The sequence below is a fragment of the Episyrphus balteatus genome, chromosome 1 (genome assembly GCF_945859705.1).
Source record: "Episyrphus balteatus chromosome 1, idEpiBalt1.1, whole genome shotgun sequence".
Lineage (NCBI taxonomy): Eukaryota > Metazoa > Arthropoda > Insecta > Diptera > Syrphidae > Episyrphus > Episyrphus balteatus.
The window spans coordinates 84,415,915-84,435,741 of NC_079134.1; the positions used below are offsets into that span (position 1 = coordinate 84,415,915).

Sequence of the window (19,827 nt, forward strand, 5' to 3'; positions counted from 1 at the left end):
GAAGTCCTATTTGGCTCAACAATACGTCTGCCAAGTGAGATAAAATTTGGAAGTGTTCCAAACGAGCCACATGAAATGGATGAGTACGTAGATAACCTGAAAGGAACACTGGCTGACATTCACCAACGGACAAGGACAAATATAAAAGCGTCTAGTGACAGGATGAAAACAAGATATGACGCACGAGCGACAGCAACAGGGTTTCAAGAAGGAGAACTTGTGTGGTTTTACAATCCCCACCGACAAAAGGGACTATCACCGAAGCTACAACAAAACTGGGAAGGCCCTTACACAGTAATAACCAGAATTAACGACGTGGTTTACCGTATACAAAGAGGGGTAAGAGGCAAACTAAAGGTAGTTCATTGTGACCGTTTACATCGTTATAATGGTGATAGAAGCAATGGAGTCGTTCGGGACGAACAATCCTAAGAGGGGGGCAATGTAACGATGAATTACTGAACTACTTTTAAGATAAAAGTCTGAACACACTACCTACTACTGCAAAGGTAGAAATGTGAACGGACCTTTAGTAATTAAGAAAAATATCTCACTGAACACATCTAAAAATATCCCACTGAACATATCTCACTGAACACATCTCAAAATATCCCACACTGAACACATCTCAAAATATCCCACTAGACTGGAAGCCTTCCTGGAAAGGAAGTTTCGAGAGACAGAGACGAGAGCCTTCGAGGACGTTCTCGAGTCTCGAGATTCCGGTATAAAAGGCAGCGTAGACACCGACCGGAGACAGTTTAATCTTGAAAGTGAAAGAGTACAGTACAAAGTGAAATAAAGTGTTGCGAATTGTTAGTAGTAAATAAAGTGATTTAAAAGTGTGTTTGTTTGAGCGAATAATAAAAGTAAATTGAGTTGAAATAAAGTGTGTTCTTATTTGAACGGAAATATAAGTGGAAATTAAATAAGTTTTATTGTGAACCCGGAATAAAACATTACAATACCTTAAAAACATGAGTCATATGATGACATTCGACAAACAATTTTTTTCAGTATATTTTTGACCTTCACCCCCTACATTTTGTCCGCGCAAAAACACCCTTCCACCCAACTTTTTACTATAGACTTATTTTTGTCCTTGGTTCTTATCCCAAAAGCAAACTTTTTGTCAAGTTTCATGAGTGTAACAATTTTTTTTAATGCGTATTTTTTTTATTTTACGTATTTATCAATAAAAAAATAAAAACAAAAAAATTGGAAAATTTAGTTTTTTAAACAGTTCCAATGATTTAGCAATTTTACCTTTTGAAATAAAATATTTGGTAATAAAATCCTAAAACAAGAAGAATATAGCTTTCACATGTTTTTGTTTTGTCATAATACGATAATTTTTTACTGAAATACAGCTTAGGTATCGAAAATCACTAAAAAAATCACAAGCATCTGTGCATTAGCACTAAAAGAGCTCAAAAAATAAAAACAAAACCTACCCTCGGCTAAAAAATATTCTACAAAATCTTCAACACGAAAAATATACAAATATCTAAAAAAGGAAAAAAAAACGAATGAAGAAAATCCTTACAAAAGAAAAGATTTTGCCAGACGCAATTAAACAAGAACAAAAATTTATATAATTATCCTCCAATACAAAAAATAAACAACTATTTCAAGGACGATTGCCGTGGCAAACGAAAAAAAGATACATACACAGACACACCTGAAACAAATGCACCTGTGCATTGCCATCCTATAAAAAGAGATCAAAAAAATAAAAAACAGAAACCACCCTCGGCTAAAAAATATTCTACAAAATATTAAATTCTTAAAGTCTTCATATTAACAAAAAAAAAAATCTAAAAAGAAAAAAAAAACGGGAATGCAAAAAATCCTTTCACAAGAGGGAAGATCTGGGTAGACGAACTGGCAAAAAGTAAGAAAAAAAAACTCCACCACAGTGATCGTCATCGGCACCGTTGCCGTAAGAAGCAAAACAAAATCAAAAAAAAAAACAGAAGAAAGAAAACGAAAGAGATTCCATTTTTTTAAGGAATTCCCTCGCTCTCGCAACATTTTGCAGCTAGCAACATGTTGATCACATAAGACACTTCAAATTTTTGGTTTCGATAACTTCTATGGGATGCGACATCTTTGTATTCTATAATCTTTGGTAAGACCGACTATCGATGTTTTCTCCAGACTATCGATAGTCCCGATAGTTTTAAACTATCGATTAATCGATAAACAATCGATGTTTAAGCTACACTGAGCTGACATAGGCATTTATTAATAATACTACTTGTTCTTTATAAAACTACTTTAATTTTTTCATAATTAAATATTATTTCTTCTGTTCAAAATGGCAAATATTTACCTTGCTATAATTTTTTTTGTAATTTTATTTGCAAAGAAGGCAAATTTGGAATTAATCGAGTTGAACGAAAACAACTGGAGATTAATGCTTAAGGGAGAATGGATGGTTGAGTTGTAAGTAGGGAATAAGCTGATTCTTAAAAGATATCGACCTATGTTTTTTTTTTTTTGGTATAGTTTTGCACCTTGGTGTCCTGCTTGTAAAAGTTTATCGCCTGTTTGGCAGCGTTTTGCAAATAATGCGGACGGTACTGGCTTAAATATTGCCCATGTTGATGTAACTAAGTCACCGTCTCTGAGTGGGCGTTTTTTAGTTACTGCACTACCCACTATTTACCAGTGAGTAACTGGAGACCATTGCAATATAAAAAATAATTCTTTTTTTTAAGCGTTAAAGAAGGAGAGTTTCGCCAATATCGAAACTCCAGGGATGGTGATGCCTTTATGTTTTATATAAATCAAAAAGAATGGCAAAAGTCTGAACCTATTTCTCAATGGAAAAATCCAAACAGTATCCATATGTCCGTGCTGTCTTATTTCTTTAAGCTGTCTCATTTATTGAAGGTAAGTCTAAATGCATTTAAATAATGGGTATGTTTTTTTTTTTGGAAATGCTGTCCGCAGTTGTATTTTCCGAATATTGAAAAAAAGAGTTCTATATTTGGTATTGTGACTTGGGAAATAGCTTTCCACGCCATCTACCACTTGTAGCGACAACCCGAAAATGATATAGATTTTTTTTTCGATTTGCAGTTCAATGTAGTTTCCATAAGAAAAAAACAAAAAAGACCTCGAAAGACATTTATTTTACGAATTAATTTTATATGAACGAGTATCAATTTTATGATTGTAAAATGATAATAATATGTGTTTATATCTAAATCAGGTTTAAAATATATCAAAAAGAATAATAATTCCTATTTAATTTGTCTCCAAAAAGAGAAGCAAATCGCAGGAAAACAACAACAAATACTACATAAAATATAGAAACTATTTTGGTTTAATTTTCTTTCAAGATTGTTGAAAATAAAAAAAAATGCTTACCTACTATTATTTGTGAAAAAGTGAAACAAATAAAAGAATAATTTAATAATTTTTATATTTTTTATAGTATTTTTTGTTGTTTTCAGGCGATTCGCTTGCACTTTTTAAATACAAATTACACAGGTATTATTATACTTTTTGATATATTTTAAACCTGATTTAGATATAAACACATATTATTATCATTTTGCAATCATAAAATTGATACTCGTACATATAAAATTAATTCGTAAAATAAATGTTTTTCGAGGTCTTTTTTATTTTTTTCTTATGGAAATTACATTGAGCGGCAAATCCGAAAATAATCTATATAACTTTCGGGGTTCCGTCGCTATCCACTAGGTGCCGTGATGCCAAGTGTCAATAGACATAGGGCCTTACTAATAATCAAATTTAAAGCTCGCTTTAATTTTAACCTTAATTCTACATATTTCACAATACCAAAAACCAATTTAATAGTCAGGTTTAAGGCTAAGTCTAGGTTAAATTTTATAGTTGAGTTTCCCAACTATAAATTTTAATCGAGCATTTGCCTTTAACTTGACTATTAAATTGGTTTTTGGTATTGTGAAATATGTAGAATTAAGGTAAAAATTAAAGTCAGCTTTAAATTTGATTATTGGTAGGGCCCATAATAACTAGCACAATGGGAATTTTTCAATTAATAGTCTATTGGGCTCAACTTTCCTTTAGGGGCGCACGAATTTTAATACGCGAATAATTTTATTTGAAAGATTAATGACCAAAAGTAATAAAAATAACAATTTTAAAGTTAGGAAACGTGTATTTATATTTTTAATTAATTTTTTAAAGTTCATTTTTTCATACAAAATGCATGCAAATGACGACCGCGAAGAAAAAAAAAATTTTTTTGAAGTTCTTTTTACATACCCAAACTTGTCCCCACCTCAAATCCTATAGTGAGCCCAAGCAGGGGGGTTGCAGGGGGGCAGCATGCCCCCCATAGGCATCTCACTTGTATATGCCTCAAACTTCAAATTCTTCGTGGTCGTCATTTGCATACATTTTGTATGAAAAATTTAAATATTTATTTTTTAATCATACTTAGGGGTGTTTCCTAACCTTAATATTTTAAAAGTATACTATTGAGACCCTAAGCTCACTATAAAAAATAAAATCACAACTCTAGGCGTGCGCCCTTAATGGAAAGTCGCCCCGTCTATTGAATATACCCTTTTGAATAGAATAAATTCGTTCAAGAGTTTTTATTGCTGAATATTATTCCTTGACCCTTGTATATATTAACTAAAGTACATACTATCATCAGTTCAAACGACTGAAGCTGCGTATTGTTCGAGAGAGCGGACCTATTCTTGGAAAGATTTAGGCAGGAGTGGGGGACTAAGGCCGTGTTTGAACTGCATTAAATAGTTAACCCCTGTTAAATTTTTGACTCTATTGAGGTTAATGAAAAAAATTTTAACTGTATGGCTTATTGTTTAATATTTTTCTCTGCCTTTTTTCTGCCATGATACTCTGAATCTCGTCAATAAAAAACTACATATGTGAGTAGATTAGATTTTTTGAATCTGACAGCTGAAAGAGGGGGCGAAGAGGGGAAAAAGTGAAAAATCCTCAGATTTCATGATCTATTTAAGGCTTGAGATTCAAAAAAATGAATCTGAGATTCAAAAATCTTCTTCTTCTCCATTGTCGACGACAGTCATGATCTCGAATAGGATCACAGCTCTCCCACTTTACTGATTCGCACTATGGCTCCGCATGTGGGGTTCGCCGGGTTGACCTCAGGAAACGTCGGCAGGCTTCTAGATTTTGAATTGTTCCATGTCTAAGGCCAACTGAATGCAGTTGTCGTTGCATTTGTCTTCTCCATGAGCTCTTAGGCCTGCCTCTTCTTCGCGATTGCGTTGAAACGTCGTATGCGATCGCCTTTTGAACTGGGTTCTCAGGATTTCTTCTTTGTACATAACAGTACCAGCTTAAACAGTCATGCTGTATTTTATCCAAGACGGTTTTTTTGACGTGAAGGCTTTCTCGGATTTTCTTGCTTCTAATTCGATCAAGCTTTGTTACTCCTGCTGTCATGCGCAGCATCTTCATCTCAGCTGCTGTCAATTTACTCTCAAACGTTTTGTACATTGTCCAACATTGTGAACCGTATGTAAGTGCTGGACGAACAACTGCAGTATAGAGCTTTCCTTTCAGTTTAGGGGGCATTTTTCTATCACAAAAGATGGCAGACTTATCTCGCCACTTCATCCACCCTACACTTATGCGATGGTTGATGTCTTCATCCCAAGATGCCTTGTTGTTGATCATAGATCCATGATATTTCAACTTTTCACACTTGGGAAGAATTGTTCCATTCAAATAGATGTCCGGAATGGGGCCGTCTGGGTTAGAAAATGGACAGCATAGATTTTCTGTCTTTTTCGCGCTTATCCGGTACCCACTTCCCTCCAGAACATCCACCCATAGATCAAGTGCTCGTTAGAAGGATTTTATATCTTAACTTATGATGGCTCCATCATCAGCAAATAATAACTGATTCACTTTCGGATCCTTCACTTTTCTTCAAGCAGAAAGTCAAGGACTGTGATAAAGAGCAAAGGACTCAGGACGCTTCCCTGGTGCACACCGACTTTGATTGGGAACTCTTCGGTGACCCCTGCGGGGCATCTTACCTTCGTTTTTACTTCCTCGTACATGTCCTTGATCATCCGCACGTACATTTCCGGAACCCCTCGCTGTCTTATGGACACCCATATCAGATCTCGTGGTTGTCTATCGAATGCCTTTTTAAAATCAACCAGCACAATATGCAAATCCCTTGAGGAATCACGGTGTTTTTCCATTCGGATTCTTAAACTCTATATGGCATCTGTAGTTGATTTACCCGAGACAAACCCGCACTGGTCATCAGACAGCCGTATTATTTTTCGCAGTCGGCCGTCCAAAATCCGCTCAACGATCTTCATGGTGTGTGACATCAGCTTAATCGATCGGTAGTTATCACAGTTTCGTGTGTCCCCCTTTCCTTTGTAGATTGGGAGAAGGAAACTTTCTCTCCACTGATTTGGCATTTGGTCACCGCTAATGAGTTTGGAGATGAGAATCATGAGCCATTTACACCCAATGTCTCCCATCTTCTTCCAGAACTCAGAGGGTATTTCGTCTGGACCAATCGCCTTTCCTTTCTTGGAGTTTTTCACCGCCACGCTAACTTCTTCGACTGTAAGGTCGGGTACTTCTTCTAAATTAGGTTCGGCTGTTGGAAAGTAAATCCTGGGAAATTGCTCATTTAGGAGTTCGTCACAATACTGTCGCCACCTGTGAAGAATTTTGGCGTCATTCACAAGTAGTAGGCCTTGAGCACCGTTAATGAACTTTGGTGAGCGAATTTCCTGAGCATTCCTTCTCCTTTGAGCGGCAATTTTGAAGATGGCTGCACCCTTGTTCAGCTTAGCATGTCGTAGTTCCTGGAGAGCCTGGTTTGCATCAGCAGCTGGATCAGATATTTCCCCAAGCTCGCGATACATGCTTTCCGTACTCTCTGCTTTATGCTTCCTTCTTGTAGTCCACTTCGAGTCGTGCTTTTTCATCTCTATTATGAGGGGGCATTTGGACCAAGCTTGGAAAGCGGTCTTTTTCCTTGATATCACTGCTTTGACTTCATCGCTCCACCACCATGCTTCTTTTTTCCGTTGGTAGTTTCCTCTAGATGTTCCTAGCAGTGACCACGCCTTCATCAAGCAAGTTCTTTGCAGAGAGTCCCACATATTTTGTATTTTGCACTCTTCGTTTTGGAGTCTGCTAATGGTCTCGCACAGATAATTTCTCATAACAGATGAATGCATCGCCTTTTTCCTTGTCCAGGTTGTACCACTTGATTCCCCCGATAGCCTCTCTTTGTTTGTTCGCCGCCTTCGTCTCCATAAAAAATTCTGTCAGTAGGAGACGGTGTTGCTGAGATTTCGCTAATATCACTTCGCAGTCTTTCACTAGTGGCTTCATAAAACTAGATACAAGATGGTAGTCGATCTATGTTTCATTTCCACCGCTGCTATAAGTGATAAGGTGTCGGCTTTGTTTAATGAACATGGTATTTAACACTATAAGACCATGTGACCTGCACATGCTTAAAATTTCTTCACCAGGAGGGTTCCTAGCTCCATATTCAAAAATCTGAATCTGGATTTTTATCAAGATTCACGCATACTAGCACACGCACTTTCACACACTACCCTCTATTTGACATTTGTCTGAACATTTGTTGTTGTTTTATTTTAAAAAGGTTTTTTTTATACGCACAGATTTCGTACACAATTACAAAACAAGATTTCATATTCTAGTTGCAGTGGAAAATCTGAGATTTTTACACAAAAATCTCAAAACCAAATAGAAAACGACATAATAATGACTTTATTTACATAATTTCTTAATGCTACATATATTAAGCATGGCATACACCGTCTGCCAGAGTGACATTTGTATATTTTCATAAGCAAAATTATAAGGTCTGTTTAGTGAAAAAAATTAAGACAGAACAGATCACAGCAGCACAAGTTTGTAAATACTGTCAGAACAAGAAAGAACAGAAAAGTTCAACTTCGTATTTAACAAGGTTGACAGTTGCAAAAGTTTAAATTCAAAAATTATTTCTCGAAATGATTTTTTACTAAAATAAATGATTTACTAGCACTTTTAATACTCCCGTATTTTTTTGTTTTGTTATTAATCAAAAACTTTCACTTTTTTGTATCTTATTTTCTCTTATTTTTATCACAATCAAACAAACAGCTGACATTTGACACTCTTCACTCACTTGCTCTACCCCAAGTAGTAGGAACTTGAAAAAACTTGAACTTTTATGTGCTGAAAAACTTTATGGAACATAAAATGACAGATGTAGAACAAGTTGTGGCGAGTTATTTCTCATGAAACACAAAAACTTGTACTTTTCGGATCTTTTCTGTTCTTTTCTGTGCGAATCAAATTCATTAAACAGACCTATAGTTTAATAAGATAAAATAAACAAATTTAACAACATATACATACATATTATCATTATAAGTATTTTCTTAGAATAATTAAAATACATCTTCAATTATATTTTTTCGGTATCTTAAACCCCATTGTATAAATTCAGACAACTGCTTCCAATTTTCACCGACATAATATATACATATGTATTAGGGTGGGTCAAAAAAATCGAAAAATTTTTTTTTGATTTGGTACTCCGAAAAATCGATTGCTAGTAGAGCTGTAGCAAATCGTATGTATTCGTTACTAAAATGCGGGTTTTTGCTTCAGTAACGAGTAACGAAACGTTACTTTCTAAACAGTATCGTTACTCGCATGTTTCGTTACTGGGTACTGAAGTAACTAAACATACACGAGATACGAAACATACGAGTAACGACCCTATTAAAATTTCAATACTAAATCATCCGATATATGAGATACGAAACGAAGTGATACACTCAATTTGGCGCATTTAGCATCTCGTATCGATATCATTACCGTAGTCGGAATGCTAACTCCAGATAATTATCTGGAGTTTACTTTTGTCTCGATAATAGCAGTAGTGCCAAGGTATAGTTGAGTTATCGATAATAATTTATACAGAAATATCAAAAGAGACCTTTTAGTATTTTCTCTATGTGGCCGAAATATACCCATGCCGAACCCAATGTGTTTATGACCTTTTTGTTAATGGTCTTGAAATGTAGCTTAAGAATGTACAAAAGTGTTTTGGTTTTTGAAAAAATTTGTTAATTTTCAGTGCAAAATTTTCAACTAAAAAAAAAGCCGAGAAAAAGAGGTTTAAAAATCACTGTCAATAGAAAAAAAAATGAAAAATTGTTCGACATGGTTGTATTGAAGTGTTAATATTCCGAGATCTGCGCGATGTACTTTTGAAATAAAGGTCTCTAAAGAATTGTGATAAGATTACTGAACGGATATAAACAAAAAATTACCAAAATTTTGTCGAAAAAATAGAATAAAATAAAAAAAGTTTCCACGTTTGATTAAAAAAAAAATCGAAAAAAAAATCAGTATAGCTACCTTCAAACTCTTATAACATGAGAACGCCGCAACTTAAATTAATGTTTATGGCTTTAAAAAGTAGCTTAGATTATACAAATTGTTATTGGTTTTTTTCAAAAAAAAATTTTTTTCACTCTTATACCAACGTACGAAACATACTTAAAATAATAAACATACGAAACGTATCAAATACATGAAATATACGAAAAGTACGAAGCATGCGAAAGTAACGAAACATACGAAACATGCGAAACATACGAAACACACGAAGCATACGAAATATACGAAGCATACGAAAGTAACGAGTAACGATATTATTGATGCGGGTACTAGTATCAAAAGTAACGTATACATGCGGGTACTCATTTTGTCATTACTTTTACAGCCCTAATTGCTAGACCCCTCTAGAATATACACACCAAATATGAGCTCTTTATATTAATGGGAAGGTCCTCCGCTTTGCAATTTTCCATTTTTACATCAAGCTTCTACTGAAAAAAAATAATTTTTTTATTAATTGACTTTTTAGCAAATTTCTTTTCATATTCTTGTAGGAAATTGAATGCTCTACAAAAAAGGCCTTATACACTTTTTTCGTTTATCTAACCGTTGAATAGATATTTGAGGTCCAAAAATCGAGAAAATCTTTAAAAATTCGTTTTTTGTTCTTAATTTTGTAACAAATTGAAAAATTGTAATGATCAAACGCGCAAGACATATTCTTGCTGGAAATTGATTGCTCCACAAAAAAGGTCTTATTAACTTTTTTCATTAATCTAACCATTCTAGAGATATTCGAGGTCAAAGTTAAAAAAAAATATAAAAACATTTTATATTTTTAAAAAATTCTAATTCCCTGAAACTTCATTATTTTCAAATTAGCAAGATATATTCTTGTAGGGACTTTAACGTTCTACAAAAAATTCCTTGGAATCAAATTGATTGCTTTAACCGTTTAGAAGATATTCGTATCCAAATCAATGCTCACTGATTTCAATAGTTTTCTTATGACCCGTATGCATTGCGATTTGGATACGAATATCTTCTAAACGGTTAAAGCAATCAATTTGATGCCAAGGGAATTTTTTGTAGAACGTTTAAGCCCCTACAAATATACGTCTAGCCAAATTGAAAATAATGAATTTTCAGTGAACTGGAAAATTTTTAAAAATATAAAATGTTTTTATTATTTTTTTTTAACTTTGACCTCGAATATCTTTAGAATGGTTAGATTATTGGAAAAAGTTAATAAGACCTTTTTTGTGGAACAATCAATTTCCAGCAAGAATATGTCTTGCGCGTTTGATCATTATAATTTTTCAATTTGTTACAAAATTAAGAACAAAAAACGAATTTTTAAAGATTTTCTCGATTTTTGGACCTCAAATATCTATTCAACGGTTAGATAAACGAAAAAAGTGTATAAGGCCTTTTTTGTAGAGCATTCAATTTCCTACAAGAATATGAAAAGAAATTTGCTAAAAAGTCAATAAATAAAAAAATTATTTTTTTTCAGTAGAAGCTTGATGTAAAAATGGAAAATTGCAAAGCGGAGGACCTCCCCATTAATATAAAGAGCTCATATTTGGTGTGTATATTCTAGAGAGGTCTAGCAATCGATTTTTCGGAGTACCAATTCAAAAAAAAGAATTTCGATTTTTTTGACCCACCCTAATATGTATATAATATCACTTAATCAACCTACGTTTTGAACGTTGATATAAACAAAGGAGATAACCCAGTTTCAAGAACAAGGGCATGATTTGGTGTTGACTAAGGTTACTTAAAAATTCTTTTTAAAAAGTATGGCAAAAGTTGCTCTACTCTTCGAATTCAATATGACCCCAACATTTTGTCTTTACTCGACATCACACTTTTCCAGGTTGCGTTTATGGCACTTTTTGATTTTGCAAGTTTTCCTGTCACATGCTTTTTGAAATTGAGGTTTCTTGTAATGAGAACACCTAAGTAGTTGTACTCACTTACTACCTCAACATCATGATTAGCAAATTTCCATTTTTCGTTTTGACAGTTTCTTCCTCCTGCATTGCTAAAGATCATGATTTTCGATTTGTCAAGGTTTACTTGCAATCTCCATTTTTCGCAATATTCAGCCAGCCTGTTTAACATAAGTTGAAGACCATGTGTGTTTCTGCCAGTGCAAAAATGTCATCAGCAAACATTTAATGGCTTATTACAAGTGTTTCAGACAGCTTTATTCCTCCGGTCCAAATCTCATTTATATCGTCTATAAATAGCGCAAACAAAAGTGGACTTAAATTACATCCTTGCCTAAGCACATTTTCAAATAAAATTTATGAGATATTTCGACTCCATTATCCATTTACTATTGCCGAGGTTCTATGAGCGTACAAACTTTCGATAATTTTTCCATATTTTAAGGACATTCCCTCATTGTACAACTTCATCATGAGAGCCTTTCGGTCAATTGTATCGAAAGCTGCTTTAAAATCGATGAAGAATGCCTAAAGTTTTTTCTTCTTACTCATAGACATTTCTGCAATATTGGTGAGCACGTAAATTTGATCTACGGTAGAGGAATCTCTTCGAAAACCAGTAGATTATTTCCCTGGATCCATGTATATAGGGTGTCCCACAGTCACCGCCCCAAACGAAAACCATGGATTCCTGAGGTCATTTTTAGTCGAAAAACTTAAGAGGTAATTTTCTCGTTTTCGTCCCGTTTTCGAGTTACCACGGTTTTTATGATTTTTTCTGAGCTATTATGGTTAAGAAAAGAACAAATAGATAAAGCTTAGAAAAAGTTTTAATTCATTAAAAATAATTTTTTATTTAAAAATAATTTTTTATTTAAAAATAATTTTTTTTTAATTCACTCAGTTTGTTTATTTTTTTAAAATTACTTTTAGTAGCCTTTTTTATGAAATAAAACTTATTTTTTTTTTATGAAAAGATCTGTATAATCTTTTACTCAGAATTTTTGTGAGGATCTTCATTGATGCGTTCAGTACTGAAATGCCTTTGTAATTCGCTGGGTTACTGGATTCTTCTTTTTTGAGGATGGGGTTAAGCAAAGCCTTATTAAAATATTCAGGAACTGAGTCGGAACCGAGCGATCCAGTGGCATTGTCGTTTTTTGACTCTTTCAGCGCGGCTTCCACTTCAGCAACAGTAAATTCGGTATCTGGGGTGTTGTTTTGAAGGTTAGGAATCGCAAATTGGAAAGTATTGCTTAGGGTGGGTCAAAAAAATCGAAAATTTTTTTTTTGATTTGGTACTCCGAAAAATCGATTGCTTAAACGTTCTACAAAAAATTACTTGGAATGAAATTGATTGCTTTAACCGTTTAGAAGATATTCGTACCCAAACCAATGCTCACTGATTTCAATAGTTTTCTTATGACCCGTATGCATTGCGATTTGGATACGAATATCTTCTAAACGGTTAAAGCAATCAATTTCATTCCAAGGAATTTTTTGTAGAACGTTTAAGCCCCTACAAGAATATATCTTGCTAATTTGAAAATAATGAAGTTTCAGTGAATTAGAAAATTTTTAAAAATATAAAATGTTTTTATTATTTTTTTTTAACTTTGACCTCGAATATCTTTAGAATGGTTAGATTAATGAAAAAAGTTAATAAGACCTTTTTTGTGGAGCAATCAATTTCCAACAAGAATATGTCTTGCGCGTTTGATCATTATAATTTTTCAATTTGTTACAAAATTAAGAACAAAAAACGAATTTTTAAAGATTTTCTCGATATTTGGACCTCAAATATCTATTCAACGGTTAGATAAACGAAAAAAGTGTATAAGGCCTTTTTTGTAGAGCGTTCAATTTCCTACAAGAATATGAAAAGAAATTTGCTAAAAAGTCAATTAATAAAAAAATTATTTTTTTTTTAGTAGAAGCTTGATGTAAAAATGGAAAATTGCAAAGCGGAGGATCTTCCCATTAATATAAAGAGCTCATATTTAGTGTGTATATTCTAGAGGGGTCTAGCAATCGATTTTTCGGAGTACCAATTCAAAAAAAAGAATTTCGATTTTTTTGACCCACCCTAGTATTGCTGTATGTATCTCTTGTCATACCACTGAAATAATCTACAAGAACTGGAAGTTCAATTGGTATTGATCCGTTTCTTGCAACTTTTCCGTTTATTTCTCGAACTGTTTTCCATAATTCTGATGCATTACTACATACAGAGATTTTTTGAGCGACTTCGATGGCATGATTTCGACGTTTAACATTTCTCTACATCTTATATACTTTGTTTGCCTGTATTTTAATCTGAAGAAGTCATTTTGTGGATTTTTTCTAAGCCAAACAAAAGATTTCTTCCCTGCTTCAAACAACTCGCTATCAAACCATTTCTCTCTCAATGCAGTTCCGGGCTTCTTATTAGATCTACATGCACTGGGAATTGATTCTAAAACGATTTGGTTTATTTCTTCTATCTTTAAAATTTCGTTGCTGGTAATTTCATGACTTAAACGATTTTCGTTCAATGAATTTCTGTATCTGTTAGCAAAAGCAGGTTTCCATTTGTATTTTGTTGAGATTGTTGGTTGATTTTCAAGTCTCTTCCCCAAAGTTTTTTTCTATGAGGATCGGAAAACGCGTGCTCATAGATATGTGGGACTCTTAGCCACTAAAACCACCTGCTCCTCGCGATTGCAACTAAGTTCAGATGGAACTTATGTAGCAATTTATCTTTCTCGAAGTTAAGTTACGTGTTGTAGGTAACTTTCCGTCGAAAGTTCCTACTGATGATATTTGGAAATAACTAAATAACATTTTTTTAAAATTAAATCATTAAAGTAATGGTTCAAATTTCGTTATCAAAAAAAAGTATTTTATAGCAAATTAAACAAATAAAATCTATAAACATTTAAATTTTTATTAATCAATGCCGATATTTTGAAATTAAGAAATTGAAAAATTTCACTGTACCAAATCGGAAGTTTTAGTCCTTCGCAAACGTCGTACTAAGTTTGTCTCGTCGAGACTTTCTAGCATTGTTCTATTAGTATGTTCGACTAACCGTTTTCTATGCTTCTGGGCAAAAGTTTTTATTTCTTCGTGAACTGTGGGATTCCAAGATCCCTGTTAAGATATTCGTTTCTTATATACCACGGCGCATTTACAACTGGTCAACAAGGTTTTTGTTACAGACACCAAGGTATACTTTTCTATAGGTTTTTGGTGTGCTGAGCTCGAATCCGAAGCCAGAAAAATTCTATCACATCACGTTTTTGAGATAGTCCCGTTAAAAAATAGAAAATTCCACTTTTTACCAGTTTTCGGGATTATTTCTTGGCGTTTGGTTGTTTGTTTTGAATAAATTGTTAACGGTTTCTAAAAGAACAAAATTTTTTCTTTCTAAATCCGTTTAAATCTCTTAAATATCTCTTTTTATCTTCGAGAAATGTTAAGTTGAAATCAACGTGTTTGGTATATCTCATGTTTATTTGCTTTTAATAGCAAATCTCGAAAAGTTCTTTGCCAATCGCTTTCAAATTTTGACACAACGTTCCATTTAGAATCCCGAAAGTTTTTATATTGGCGAAGGTGGTGAATCGCGATGAGATACATCAAAGCGTGACCGTGTCAGATAGTTATACTAAATAATTATTAGTGAGAAAAATATAACTTTTTTCTTGTTAAAAACAATATAAAAACTTACAGGAATATAAAAGAAACGTTGTGTCAAAATTTGAAAGCGATTGGCAAAGAACTTTTCGAGATTTGCAATTTAAAGCAAATAAACATGAGATATACCAAACACGTTGATTTCAACTTAAGATTTCTCAAAGAAGATTGTTTTGCCTACTGCAAATATTGCGGTATCGTCAGCAAAAGTAGCTACAATTGTGCTTTCTGTTTGAGGTATATCGCTAGTAAAAAAAAGGTACAGAATGGGAGCTAAAACACTACCTTGTGGTACCCCAGCCACTATTTCCCTAAAGTCTGAGTAATCATTCCCGTGCCTAACGCGGAAAATTCTGTTCTCTAGATATTCTCTAAGAATGGTAAAGAGTCCTTCAGGAAGGACTTGTCTTAACTTGAATTTGAGGCCCTCGTGCCATACTTTGTCAAAAGCTTGAGACACATCTAAAAAGACCGCTGAACAAATTTTCTTTTCTTCAAGAGCTTTCTCAATGACATCGGTGATTCTATGCACTTGATCAATCGTCCAGTGCTTACTTCTAAAACCGAACTGGTATTCAGGTATAAGACTTTTTTCTTCTATTATTGGCTGAATACGCTGTAAAAACATTCTCTCAAAAACCTTCGATACTACAGGAAGCAGGGAAATGGGCCTGTATGATTTCTTTTCGTGTGATGGTTTGCCAGGTTTCAAGACCATTATTACTTCTGCGACTTTCTATTAATTTGAAATATGTTCTAGCCTCAAAGCATAGAGGAAGGAATACCTAGAGAGCCGACTCGTACCCCCCTTACCTAAAACACCCGCAAATTTAATTTCAGATAATCTCTCTTATTTTTCTCTTGTTTTCCTATCTGTGAATGCGTGTGAAAAGTACAATTCGTTTAATACCTTCCTTTCACCAGTAGATGTCCTCACAAATTTTGAATTTAAACATGATTTTGGTTTGTACATGAACTTGAATAGCTCAAATAGCTCACTCCAGACACCCACCTTTCAATAAATAGTAAACAGAAATAAAAAAAAAGGTTCGTGTTTTGAATTTATTATATTATTTTTTTATGAATTTATTTCCTACTGAGCACTTAAATTGTTTTTAATTGTTTTGAGCTCAACTCCACAGTTGAATGTGTTGGTGCCATTTAAAATGCACGGGAAAACTACCACATGTAAGCACTGTGGAGTTTTTCCTCTCATTGCAGCTTGTAGGGTGGAAGAGAAAAACCAACCGAAGTCGCGTCTCTAGGTATTCCTTCCTCTATGCCTTAAAGTGGCATTCATTATATAAAGGAGGTTTATTTAACCTTAACGTGGGAGCATTTTAAGAATTTCCGCAGTCGTATCCTGGTGTTTTTTGACTTAAGCTTCTTAATTTCTTTATTTAATTCAGTGAGCGTAACATTTCTTGTGATGAAGCTTTCACTTGACGTTATATTCATATTTATACTATCATTCAATGCTTGTCCATGGAATGGTTTGAATGTGTTCTCTAGGTAATCAGCGAAAACCTTTGCTTTCTCTTTGTCACTTTTTGCCCATTCGTTTTGGTCTTTCATAATCGGAGGTGCTGAAAGCTTTTGTTTTTTCGTGGCTTTTATCGCTTTCCATGTAGTTAGATTTTTTACCTGCCGTTAAATTTTCAAAGTAATTTTTATCTTCGCGGTTCTTGAAATCTGATATCATCTTTTTAAGCAAATTACTGAGGTGATTTTGATTAGCTTTGTTGCCATTTCTTGCGCGCTTTTCGCTTTTTTTTTAAGTAGGTTTTTTATCTCTTAGGGATATTTAACGTCTTTGTACCCTGAACTTTCTCTTTGGTAAGGGGTATTGTTCCATGCGGCTTTTTGAAAAATATGCACAAAATTATCTACCGCTTCCTCAAGCTCAAGGGGTGTTTGTAGTGATACCCTTAATTCAACATTATTGTCAATATCTTTCTTAAAGCCTTCCCAGTTAGTTTTACCGTTTGTTAGCCTATTTTCGATTTTCGCTCATTGTGAGAATAACGGGAGATTGGTCAGAGAAAGATCAAAGCATTCCGTTATACCGGACGGCATTCCCCTGACTATAAAGAAATCAATCAGGTCCGATATTTTCGAGGTATCTGCCGGCCAATTAGTTGGTTTCTCAGTAGAATGAAAGTCACAATTATTCTCCATACCAGCTTCGTATACCGCTCGGCCCATTTGAGATATGCATCTACAGCCTCAAAGCGTGTGTTTAGCGTTAAAATCGCCACGAATGATTAACGTTGGTCTAAGTAATTTTAGCAAGTTTGAAAATGCATTTTTATAATTTTGTACCGCGGAGGGCTGTATGTAGATGAGATATTAAGTACATCATGCTTAGTTTCAACTTGCACACTTATAAGTTGCATCGATTCAAGCTCAAGTTTAAGACCTATCGAGTGTTTAATACAATCATTTATATATAATGATGCTCCGCCTCTTGCTTTGTTCGACGGATGAATTGCGTGGTAATCAAGAAAACCGTTGATATTGAAATTTGATTCTTTTTTTACATGTGTTTCTGATATCAGAAAAATGTCAATATCTTTTTCCCGCATAAACATTTCTAATTCTCCAAGTATTTGCCATAATCCGTTGGCGTTCCATGTTATAATTTTAAGCTTTTCCATCATTTATATTTTGTATGGTGTTGGATAAAATAAAATCTTCGAGTTTAGAAAACCTTTCAGACATAAATTTATTAAGTTTCAACTGATCCTCAACTTTTGACAAAATTATAACCAAGCTTAGCGAAAATGCGACAGTTTCGGAATTTTGATTACGGGTGTAGCCGCCATTTCAGCGTATGAGTTTCCATTACATTTCTTTGGAGACGTCTTTGATGTTCTTGGCGTTTGATTTTCTTTGCCAGTGGGGGGTTTTATTGTATTTACCCTTTTAGGGGTCTTAGAAGTTTGGTTCCCTATTTGCTTTGTGGGTTTTCTTTGGACATGAATTAATGCACTTTGCTGGACTCTTGCTATTTCCGGTGCAATCACACACTTAGGTTTTTTTTTTACAATAAGTTTGCTTGTGGTTGAATCCTTCCCAGCGTTTACACTGAGGGAATTGTTTTGTACGTGTTTTTAGGGGTTCAATCTTAACTACGAGGCTAAGTATTGTTTTGATTTTGTAGATTTCCTCTAGTTTTTCTGTTTTATCAAACGTGAGTATAAATAGTGGGAAAACTACAGGGGTATATCCTTCTTAAATGTGATTGCGAAGATATTTACAGGCATTATATTAAGAAGACTTGAATTCTGGGTCAACGACAACAAATTGCTCAATGAATACCAAGCAGGATTCAGAAAGGGTTATTCAACGACAGATCACATTTTTTCAATTTATAATATTGTTGACTATTACTCAAAAAATGGGAAGAAATTGTATGCGATATTTATTGATTTTAAAGCAGCGTTTGATAGTATTGATCGAAGAGCTCTGTTTTATAAATTAAACGTCTTGGGTTTATCATCTAAGATTTCAAATCTATTAAAGAAACTTTATGAGAATACTATGTCTGCAGTTTGGGATGGGAATCAACTTTCGGAGTGGTTCGTAACTAAAAGTGGCGTGCGACAAGGATGTCTTCTTTCCCCCCTGTTGTTCGCACTTTTTATCAACGACATAGTTGACGCTCTACCAAACGGTATTAAAATTGCAGGACTTATTATAAAATGTCTCCTCTATGCCGATGACTTGGTTCTATTTGCTGATTCTCCCGAAAGTCTTCAGCTCATGATAAATAAGGTCGATAAGTATTGTAAATTGTGGAATCTGGTCATAAATACCTCCAAATCGAAGGTAATGATATTTAAGAAAGGTAACGGACGACATAGCAGAAATGAAAAGTGGTTTTTGAATGGAGAAAGTATTGAGGTTGTAAATGAATTCAATTACTTAGGAATGATTTTGACACCCCAACTTAATCCCAAAAAACACTTTCAGAGTAAGCTAAAGAAATCTTTATCAGTTATTAACTCAACTTGGGTAAATTTATTTAGAAATAAAAATGTTGTTCATAGTGCAAAATTTCGAGTGTTTGATGCTGCGTTGAGGTCTATTATGACGTATGGATTACAGGTATGGGGATATCAGCAACATGACGAAGTTGAGAAACTACAACGTCTTTTCTTAAAAAAGACATTTAGGCTACCACTTTCAACACCTAACTATATGCTTCAACTTGAAAAAGGCCTTCCTCCCTTTTATGTTTTCACCTTGAAAATGCACTTTGATTATATAAGTAGAATCTTTTCGTATGATGATACCCCGATACCAAAAATATTAGCAAAGCGTAGCATACAAAAAAACATCAGCTGGTTTAAGAACTGGGAGGATATATCTTTGTTGAGCGGTGTTTCGTTGTATTCTTGGGAGATACCCAGTACATTTATGAGGGAAAAATTCAATACTGTCCTTGAAAAACTTGAAATAAGAATAAGATCCGATCTTATTGAAGAAGCAAGGGGCTCCTCAGATCACTCTACCCAAAGCTAGAATATAATCTTATAAGTTAAACTATTTTACTGATAAAATGAGCTTAAATGAGATTTTCAGAATAAGGGGTGAGCTACTTGACTTAAATTATAGGCCATATTTTAAGGACCGAGCAACATACTCTTCGTTATGTAACTTGCAAGAACAAGAAAACTCGTACCACTTTCTTTCTATGTTAAAAGAAATAAGATTTGTACTTTGAGAAATCAATATTAATCGAGACAGCAAGGGGCTCCTCAGATCACTCTACCCA

The 19,827-nt window shown here is 34.0% G+C and overlaps 1 protein-coding gene across 1 annotated transcript in view; it reads left to right on the top strand.

Moving 5' to 3' along the window:
- Positions 1-2,217: 2,217 nt before the first annotated feature.
- The window catches only part of LOC129906902 (thioredoxin-related transmembrane protein 1-like), a 115,720-nt gene continuing 98,110 nt past the window's right edge, over positions 2,218-19,827 (top strand). Inside the window, exons 1-3 of the mRNA XM_055982899.1 lie at positions 2,218-2,448; positions 2,512-2,673; positions 2,724-2,898. Coding sequence (XP_055838874.1) covers positions 2,321-2,448; positions 2,512-2,673; positions 2,724-2,898 — 465 coding nt within the window. The 5' untranslated portion in view covers positions 2,218-2,320. The remainder of the gene's footprint in view (positions 2,449-2,511; positions 2,674-2,723; positions 2,899-19,827) is intronic.